This window comes from Aethina tumida, chromosome 4, assembly GCF_024364675.1.
Source record: "Aethina tumida isolate Nest 87 chromosome 4, icAetTumi1.1, whole genome shotgun sequence".
Classification (NCBI taxonomy): Eukaryota; Metazoa; Arthropoda; class Insecta; order Coleoptera; family Nitidulidae; genus Aethina; species Aethina tumida.
In genome coordinates this window covers 9,215,975-9,226,824 of record NC_065438.1, presented here as the reverse complement: position 1 = coordinate 9,226,824, position 10,850 = coordinate 9,215,975, and the positions used below count along the sequence as shown (strand labels likewise).

Genomic DNA, 10,850 nt, shown 5'->3' with positions numbered 1-10,850 from the left:
AACGAATTCGATGTTATTAAATTAATCGGTCAGTGTTAATAATTTTAATTTGACTGAAGAAACTAGAAGGTGTGAACTTAATTTAAGAGTATAATTAGCGTTTTTATTAATGTAATCTAACTTATTTTTTTATTAATTATGTTAACATTTATTATAGATTGTTTCACACAAACAAATTTATTCTTTAATGGTTTTTTAAAATTAATGAATTCATTATTTATCATAAATAATTAATATTCTTTGTCAGTAAATTGTTGCGTAATATTAATAAAATAAAATTGTAATTCAATTAATAATATTTTAAAGATAATAGTGATTGTACTTACCGTTGTTCACACAATTTGTATTGGTTAATAAATTCTGACATTTTAGGCATTCTATTTTTATCGTATTAAAATATTCCTTTATCAGGGACACATTTTTCAAAAATAACTCGATCTGTTAATTTAACATTTTATCACCGTTTTGGTGCTAAAAAAAGGATCCATTAGTTATTAGGTAGGGAACAATAAAGCAATTTGCAGCTCAGACAAAATGGACTTTTATTTAACAAATATTTACATGTTTAAACTAAGTTAAAGACTGACATAAAACGTCATCAGACTTAAATATAATTATCACTTTTCTCTTAAGTAACAAATATTAGTTTTTGATATATTTTACAGGTGAACACAAACCACTTGAACTAGATAAACATTATTAAAGTGCAAAATGCAAAAATAAATAATTTAAAGAGTTGTGTTCATCTGCATGCGCTTCTTAACTCTAGACACAGCCTTTTTAGTAATACAATTATTCATATTTAAAATACATACGTCATGTAACTATATACACATTTAAATTTCATCAGTCCATTACCATATCGTTGATGATATTCTAAGTAGATTCATTTCAATGTAATGAAGGACAATCAAAAATGTTACAGTTTATTTGGCAGATTCCGTTTGCATTTTTCATCAAAAAATGGCGAACTTAATTAATTACTTAAATGTCTACAAGCTAATTTATTTTTGTGTTCCTCCTTGTTTCCGTGGTGTTCAGTTCTAGAACAAACCGAACTTTGGCCCGGCCAGCAGGATTCGTTCTGTGATACGTCTTCTTTGCTCCACCGACTGTCAGTCAAATTATCACAATTTCAATCGTCCACAGTCGCAAGGATCACGTGGGCTTGGACAGTTCGGACTGTTTGTAGTACTGGAACAGATTGACCACCGACAAGGAGTTGATGGGGGTGGGAGGCGTCCTGGGCACCCAATTCTCGTTGGTCTTCGACGCGGGAATCCCCGACGACAGTTCCTTGACCTTCTTGAGCTGTTCCAACGCCTCCTCGTAGCTGGGCAGACCCGAAGCTATCGTGTAGCTGGGCAGTTCCGACTCTATCACGCCCGCCTCCAAGTTGGCGGCGTTCCGGGCCTCTATCACTGCAACAAAACAGAAAGCGAAGGTTAATCGAGGTGTTCGGTACTAGTTCGTTATTTCTGGAACGTGTTTGCGTTAATGTCATCAGTTAACAACAGATTGTGGACAAACATTTACTCACGTCTTCGGCAAATATGTCGCCAAGGACGGTTTTAATTGAGTCCTCTGGTGTTTTATCAGTCGTTGGATGGTTTGCCGGCAAACAAACGCGTAGCTGAATGTTAATGTAGCTGCCGCGAAAACAATATTAAACCTATCTATATGTGCGCGTGTGTTTTATTTATTATCGGACGAATTGATGTTTGTTGAGTGCTTGAGACTGTCGTTCGTACACTACAAATGACACAGTAACGAGTCAATGGACTAACAACACATTTTTTTAAATACACGACACGAGGATCTTTATTTTTTATTTCAATTGTAAAACATGGATTAAGCACTTTTTGAAATGGGTATATTTTAAGTTTCATAAAAAAATTAATTTTAACATAATTCTGTGAAAAAATATAATATTTTTTATACTATAAATTATTATGTTTAAAAAAATTACCTGTAGTTTTTAGACCAAAACACGTAACATTTTGTTATAAGTTTGTTACTACATATATTTTTATACTTTACAATTAAAAATTGGGCAAAAAATATAAATTAAATGGGACACACTGTGTATACACATTATTTTTTTTAAGTTGTACTTATTTTTAGAACTTTACGTATAATTTTGTTAATATTAAACAAAAATACGTATTTGCTTTTCAAAATTTTATGCCAAATTTTCAAAAATAAGTAATTTTTTTAATTACAAATCTATTATTTTAAGATAAAACTAAATTAAAAGAATATTTTTCTTATTATTATTTTTTAATTTAAGTATTTTATGGAATAAACTGTTAAAAATAGCACAAATTATCTTATTTTTCAACAATATTGGAATACTATACTATTAATACTATATATTTTTTCAATTATTTTGCTTAAAAAAGTATCCTGTAGGTTTTGGTTTCGGATCAAAAATGTCACATTTTGTTATAAATATGTTACATATTTTTATGCTTCACAATTGGAAACAAAAATAAAAATTGGACAAAAAATACAAATTTAATGAACCACACTGTATATACACATTTCTTTATTTTTAAAATTGCATTTATTTTTAGAATTTTACGTATAATTTTGTTAATATTTAACAAATATAAATATTTGTATATCAAAATTTTATGCCAAATTTTTACAAATGAGCAATTTTTGTAATTATAAATTTAAGATAAAACTAAATTAAAAGGATATTTTTCTTATTATTTTTTATAATTTAAGTATTTACGGAATAAATATATTACATATAAATATGTTATATATTTTTATGCTTTACAATTGGAAAAAAAATTAATGGGCCACACTGTATATACACATTACTTTGTTTAAAAATTGCACTTATTCTTAGAATTTTACATATGACTTTGTTAATATTAAACAAAAATAAATATTTGCTTTTAAGATAAAGCTAAATTAAAAGGATATTTAACAAAAAATATAGTTTTTATTTATTGTTAATATATTTTTATGATAAATTTTAAAAAAATAAACAATTCTAATCATGACCATCGTACGGACGAAAAATTTAACTAAAAATTGTTGAAAATTTTTATATTAATTTAAAAAAAATCGGAGACGAGTAAAACACCCATTGTTTACAGTCCTTTTGAAATGTCACGGTTTAGTTATGTTATGTTATGAATCATGTGGTTAGAAAACGGTGTCGATAAAAATGATATGTTATGCTCGAATTAAATCAAACAATAATAATTAATGGTTAATTTTTATTTATTATCTCCTCGCAGTGATGGACCGACCCAATTTCCATCCTGCGATTGTGTCCGTTCAATAATGCACGTACGCTCGAAGAGATTTCTTAAAATCGCTTTTATATGATTAATTTGCATAGTGATTAATATGTTTATATTTATTAGGCTCGTGTAGATAAAATAGAACATTTCATTGTGTCTCGTGCACAGAAAAAACATGTCGCACGTTTGTTTTGAAAATAAAAATAGTGAACAATGAAAGCATTTTATTTGTTTTAACAGCGGGAATTGTTCATTTTTCATTCATCTCCCCTCCCGCCGAAACAAAAGTGTTACACACGAGGATTGCTCAATCTCCGCACATATTTTTACTGGATAGTCTTGAAACACGCACTTCACTCTTACTGGCCCACATAAATGCAATTGCACCTTTCAATGTGTCTGATCTAATCTCAAACATCTGTTGATCCGGTGTCCGGTTAATTAGAGCACATGGTCTTAATATTTAACGATTGTCGCCCTTCCTCTAGGTTACGGGTGTTTATTGTAACCAGATGTGCACGTTCAAGGTTTTTCCGGTAGTTTGTTTTCTCTCACCTTTGTATTTACTCTAAATTTAAATATTTAGGTACACTCTTTTTACTACTACTCGAAATCCATTATTATTTGGTAATGTTCCAAATTTTTATCGAGCCCGAAAATAGAACGACATCGAGATTATAAACAAAAACATGGAGCGGTGCAATTATCACAACAAATATTGACCCATCTTCCTATTTAGTGGATGAGGTCAATTGGCGTGTACAAAAAAATCATTTCATTAAGTGCATATTGACCTCACTTCCCTTTTAAGCAGTGCCTCAAAAATGTACTGTTTGTTTTGTTGTCGGGAAAACCGTCTGGGAAATAATTTATGTTTGACACATCTTTTGTGTTCACATGGTATAATTAACATAGCTTAATTTGTTGTAATTTAATTTAACGATTTTTTGTATGCGTTCAAATTGACACAGGATAAACATAATCTTCAGATGAACTTTTTCTTTGTCGATAGTGATATTTATATTTAGTCTGACGTATCAATTTATTATGTACGTCAGTCTGTAGTATTTTGTGATAACCACAACCTTCGTTGTGGTTCACCATTCATCAATTAAGGGGACCGGAAAATAATGTCGTTTTTCTCTCTCTGACTCTTCTGTAGATGATAACGGCAGAAGTGGAAGCAAATCCAAGAACTGTCAAACACCCTTAACTAACCTTGGTCAGATACATTTACATTAGATTGGAAAAATAGGCGGAGCAGGTGTTTGGGTCCCCTATAATCTGTCTGAAGAGAACAAAGCCAAACGATCCATCACATACCACCTATTGCTTTAACGGTGCCATACAGAACTGTTTTTTGATCCTTTGATCACTCTCTCCCAATGAATCACCACCAAAACTGACGCTTCTGTTTTTGGTGGACTATTCCAGGAATACTGAAACTTGGACAAACTGTTGTTGAACCTTTATTGTGAAAATTGGATTGAGTGAAGTAATCTTTAGTCGGTCATTGTCAACAGAAAAGTCTTCATTTTGCAACACGGTAATTGATTTTTATCGGTCAGACACACTAACAAAAGGTTGTTCATAATGAGACTTATTAAAAATTTATTAATATAATATAATTTATGGTACTTCTCACATCATATTCAGAGAATTCTAAAAATTGAGGTGATGGAACTTAATTAAATTCAACATGAGTCACTTTAATAATCATAGCGGTTTGCCCAAAGTGTAATAAACTTTCCGGAAGTGAGTTTAGCAGTTCGTTCAAGAACGGTTTTTTTGTCAAACGATTCCTTAAACTGCTCTCACATTGCGCAATGTGAATATATTCATTTTGTTAAGCAATTTTGTGGTAACGTTTTGTCTGAATTCTATTTATAACCAGTTATTAATAAATTTAATAGAAATAGACATTATCAAATTATGTAAACAATTAAAATTAGGAAATGCGGTCTCGTGTCAGGAAACACTTCCCAAGATTAAAATGGGATGCGTGAAAAGTTGTCACGGTCATTGGGTGCAATAGTATTATGTTAAATCATATTAATAATTGCACATAACTTATTTGGAGTGAAATGGGATCTTTATTCATTACGAGATACGATAAATCCAACTTCCGGAAATACTGAAGCGATTAATTTTGAATTTAATAAGTTCCTTTACCTTAGCCTGGGTTATAAAAATTAGATCAGACGAAAAAAACCGATCGAGCAAGGTCGCGGACATTGTGAGAAACATACGGATCACGTGCGCAGGCAAATTTCGGAAGTCGACTAATTTATTACAATAGAATTTATTCATGGAAGTGTTAAATATCAGGCGAAACGGGCAAGGACAGTGACTTTGTGTGGGAACCGAAAATCCGCTTATTAACCGCAAATTGATTTACACCAATAATTGACATTAGAGTGGGTAAAGTAGATAACTTACTACCATAGTATAGTGCGTAAATATTTAAGCTTGCTTTAAGTAACTAGTCTCCAAACAGAATTGTTTAACTAAGTGCAATTAAGTAAACATTAGGCCCGGAAAAGTTTATTACACTCATGCGAAGTCAATGATTCACAATGCAACTAACATTTTATTACACAGGTAGAAATGGCGCAGTTGTAAAACAATTAACCACTTTAATAAAAAGATGTTTTCATTGACGACATTAAAAGTTAATGATTATTGCTATTGCTCAACAAAAGGAACATGTCGAATCGAATAATTCATTTAATAAGTACTTGACAAACTTAAAAACCATAACAAACAAATTTGATTAAAGCTTATTTCCAAATTAACAGCTTTTTTCACAGTTTACATGTCTGGTGCACTATTTAATATACATTTAATTGGGGAATGGAAACATATTTTAATTTAGTGTGGCTCAAAACATGTTTTTAATCAAATCAAATTGAAGACTACAAAAGGATGTAATTTAATTTGTGTGGCTTCGTAAATAAAGCTTTAAATTATTTTCGGTAAATTTTTGCACAATTATTTATTGCTGTAAATTACGAAGTAACATAATAAATGCGACTGTCAAATTACAAAAGACAGTTTGTGCAAAACCATCAACAAAAAGAAATTGATTATTGCAATTAAATCGGCCATTTATTACAGCTGTTGGACTACAGCTAATTAATATAATAACGATGCGTGTATTTGTGTCGAGGTAAATAGTTTTATGAAAATGTCGAAGACAAATACGATTTTGCTCGCAGTGTGTTTAAAAATTGGTCACGCAATGATTCTCAATGGGTCAAGTTCACAGCGATTTGGCGAAGAAGAGAGGTTAAGATTGAATACGTTAAGGAAGGCTGGGGGAGTTCAGTTTATTGTATTTTTTGAAGGAAAAGTTCGTCCATTGTCGACGTCATTTGTTCCAACTGGTTTTCAACCCAGTAACTCCGTAAACTCCGGTCCCTTTGACGTATGACACAATACAATACATTAAAGGAGGCTAGAGGAGTTCAGTTTATTGTATTTTATGAAGGAAATATTCGTCCATTGTCGACGTCATTTGCTCCAACTTATTTTCAACCAAATAACTCCATAAACTCTAGTCCCTTTGATGTATGACACAATACAATACGTTAAGGAAGGTTGTAGGAGTTCAATTTATTGTTTTTATTGAAGAAAAAATTCGTCTATTGTCGACATCATTTGTTACAACTGGTTTTCAACCTAATAACTCCATAAACTCAGGTCCTTTTGACGTACAATACAATACGTTAAGGAAGGATGGAGGAGTTCAGTTTATTGTATTTTTTGATGGAAAAGTTCGTCCATTGTCGGTGTCATTTGTTCCAAGTGATTTTTAACCCAGTAACACTCTAAACTCTGGTACCTTTGACATATGACACAATACAATGCGATAAGGAAGGATGGAGGAGTTTAGTTTATTGTTTTTATTGAAGGAAAAATTTGTCCATTGTCGACATCATTTGTTCCAACTGGTTTTCAACCCAATAACTCCATAAACTCTGGTCCCTTTGACGTATGACACAATATTGCTCTCGGCGCAATAACATCCCAGCTTCCGATTTTTAATTAAACGGCGTCAGTGAAAAGGTTATTTGTGGCCATAATTCTGCCACCGCATGGATAATATTTGGAATGGGTGTACACAAACAGATAGCGTTACGAAAACCACATGTCCCGAACAGTAGGGGGTTGCAACATAATTGGCCACTTGACAGGCCCGTTTTAAAATATTAACCAGGGGTATTTTTAGCATATCTGATCTAGACAAGTGGATAGATTTGCTTCCTGGAAACCGACAAAAGCGGGATGATTAAGTGGGTAGACAAGCTCTTGATATGGGAACGTAGAACGTGTTTTATGGAAATTAATTTATAAATGCGACACAGAGTTTATTGGAAACATAGGAAAGTCATTAATGAAACACGCGTTTATTTGCTAATTAGGTTCCAAGTAATTTGTTATTAATTTTCCGCGTAGTATATTCTGAGCAGTAGCGCATTTTGTTTATTTATAAAATTTATTATTGTTAAATATGTGAATCATTTCACCTGACACACCTATTAACAAAGTTACTCCGTTGAATATGGATTAAGTCATTGTTTGATGCGTACTTACTCAGACGCAGTAATAAAATGTTTTGATGAGAGTTTGTTTATAAATGTACGTAAAATTTAAATTTTCTAATGGGAAAAATCTACTGAAATCATCTGTCTGTTTTGACGACTGAATATTTATAAATATTTTGCTCTTCTCAAACTGTTAAATGCAAAATAAATATTTTGTACCCACATAAGATGGATGCAAATTTTAACATTGCTTTAATTTTCGTTCATTTCCAAGGTTATTTTAAACAGCTGTTCAATTTCTTTGCATTTCAAATTACGTCAAAGTTCCACTTTGTATTATCTAATATTAACATTTTATAGTCTTGGCATAATAATAAACAACAGACGCCGAACACAAGATTGTTGAAAATTCAATTTCTATTATTGAGTATTGTTAATTTAAACAAAAACCATCTTCCTATTTTAATAAGATAAAATGGTAAATTGGAAATTTTATTCTTGACGTTCATGTTAGGAAAATTACAATTTACCCCCTCACTTTTGGACACTAAAGTCAAATTAAGGCTCTAATAAACAAAATGTCATACCAAAAAACACCCCCGGGCCACCCAGAAAAATGTAAAACTTCATTTAAGAAAGTGCACCGTTCAGCATACAAAACGGCCGACCATCCTCATCCCGACCCAAGAAAGTTAATCCCGTTCCCACCGTGAATCACCCTCGTTATAACATGATTCACGTTACGTGCGTTTTATATAAAAATCCAACGGGAGGGTGCCAAGACGCTAAATTATTCAGTCCGATACACGGGTGAGTCTCGAAGATGGAACGCGTTGCTTACAAGTGTCGGGGGTGGAGGATTCCTACGTACTCCCGTATATTGATCATTGTCCCTCTGCGGGACAATTATTGCTTCGGATTACCGATGGGGTGGAGAGTTGAAATAATCGCAATATTGCGAGAGGGCGAGGGACTGTTTATGAGCTTTATAATCGGCCACTGTTGGAATTGAACTGCAGGAATCTTTGTGGGACGGCTGGAGAAACTTTTTTAATGGCTTTTGTTTTGATTACATTTAACAAATTCTATTGTTGTTTGTTTAATAATAATACAAAACGACTTATACCCACTTATGTCAGTTGTAGATTGATTTCAAAATCTGTTATCACGTTTTAAATTGGCAAATTCTTCATGTCGTTTCATCTTCCACTTAATAATTTAAATTAAAACTAATTTAAAACTAATTTTTAACCTTGAAGCAACATTTATAAAACGCGAGACAATATTTTAATCGATATAATCTAAGATGTGTTCTGCTGCATTAATTTTGTGGTGCGAGGATTTTGCAACGGAAACGTCTTACCAAATCCGAAGCGACCTTCTGCACCAAATATGGTACAGACATATGCACTCCGAAGAGTTAAACAATCCCTGAAATCTGATCTTTTGTCGGACCGTTCCAAAATCACAAAACTCACCACATTTCGACCTTCTCCATCAATTGTAGTTTCAAATCACAGAATTGATTTTGGTACGAAAATATTTTATTGCCAGTTTTATAAATAGGCAGATAAAAATTCACACACGTTTAAAAATAAAATCGAAAGCAAAACAAAAGAGGTCGGACAATTTGTTACTTTCAATGCCAAAAAGTTTATATTTAAAATAAAACAATGATAAAAAGGAGAATGGAAACACCTTTTGCATACCCATAAAAACAGAGTTTGAATTAAAATGAGTCAGTTAACACTATAATTAGCTGCATTTTTTACTAGAAACGAGTTTAATATTAATATATTTATAAATTTTATATGCATATTTATTGCTTGGCGTTTCGACTTCTTATTTAAATATGCTTGGTTTCTTCCAAATCTTACAACACTCCTTCATTAGGAAGTTTTGATTTTGTCACAGTTTGATACTGATTTCAAAATTTCTTCATATGAAATATGCAAGCATCATTTGATGCATCCACAATCTGTTGTTTTGATGTTTTTTTCAAACTCTCCTTCTAATAAATAGAATTATTAGAACAAAAACTGTAAAGTATATATAAGTTTGGTATAAGTTTGGAGATCTTTATTAAGTTTTTCCTCAAAGATTTGAATTTTTTAAATAAAAATTTCAAATATTTAACTTCTCCTCTAAAAAGACTTACAATTTCATTTCAAAAAATTGTAACTTTTTATTGAACATCTCGAAATTTTCTTTCAAAACCAGTTAGAAAGATCCAAAATTGATGGATTTTTGAAGGATTTAGAATTTACAGAATTTGAAGATGATGGATGAAGATGAAAAATAGGGTCCTCACCTCTGGACTTCCATTGTTGAAACTTGTGGTAAATAAGACATGAGCACATAAAACAAACACAACTGAGCACCATGAGGGTGAGAACGATGCCGACCCAAACGTCGGCCAGAAACTGTTCGTACTCGGGATCCGTAATGGCACTAACGTCGTTGACTGCAGGTGCGATTAAAATGCTCGTGTTGTTGAAGTCGATCGAGTCGAAGTCCACGTTCGAAGGCCGGAAAGTCAGCATCAACCCTTCATCCATCTCTGGTCACCTGCACCGTTCGATTGTCGACCACCAAACACGGTCACTTTCAGTTATCGGAGGGTTGCACGGGACGTGCGTTCACGGGGTTTATGTACTGGGGGTTATCGTCACTGGACGCGTACGTCTTCACGACACGACGATCGTCAAGTGTTTGCCGGCTACCTGTGACTCGCCTCGCTTTCACTGCTGTCGAAGTCTCCCACTACGGCTCCTGCAGCACGTGCTTGACTCGCACGCTGTTGCCTGTTTTGTTCGAATATAAGGGAAACTGGCTGCTGCAGGAAATTCCTTCAGTTAATCATATGACGCTCACTATTTTTTGGTTATTCTTATTGGAAAAAAGGTATGATAGTTTTATTGCAACTCATTTTGGTCATTAAATTGTTTGAAATGCTGTATAATAAACAAATTAATTATAATTTATGATATTAATTATGTTGTTCGAAGGGTTTTAATGTATATTAATGATTTATATTGAT

At 32.5% G+C, this 10,850-nt stretch overlaps 1 protein-coding gene across 1 annotated transcript; it reads right to left on the bottom strand.

Moving 5' to 3' along the window:
* Positions 1-525: 525 nt before the first annotated feature.
* On the bottom strand, positions 526-10,539 carry LOC109601369 (protein commissureless 2 homolog). The gene is made up of 2 exons (XM_020017607.2): positions 10,122-10,539; positions 526-1,421 (listed from the first exon to the last, which is right to left on the bottom strand). The coding sequence occupies exons 1-2, from the start codon at positions 10,366-10,368 to the stop codon at positions 1,159-1,161; spliced, it is 510 nt and encodes a 169-aa protein (XP_019873166.1). The 5' UTR covers positions 10,369-10,539; the 3' UTR covers positions 526-1,158.
* Positions 10,540-10,850: the final 311 nt, after the last annotated feature.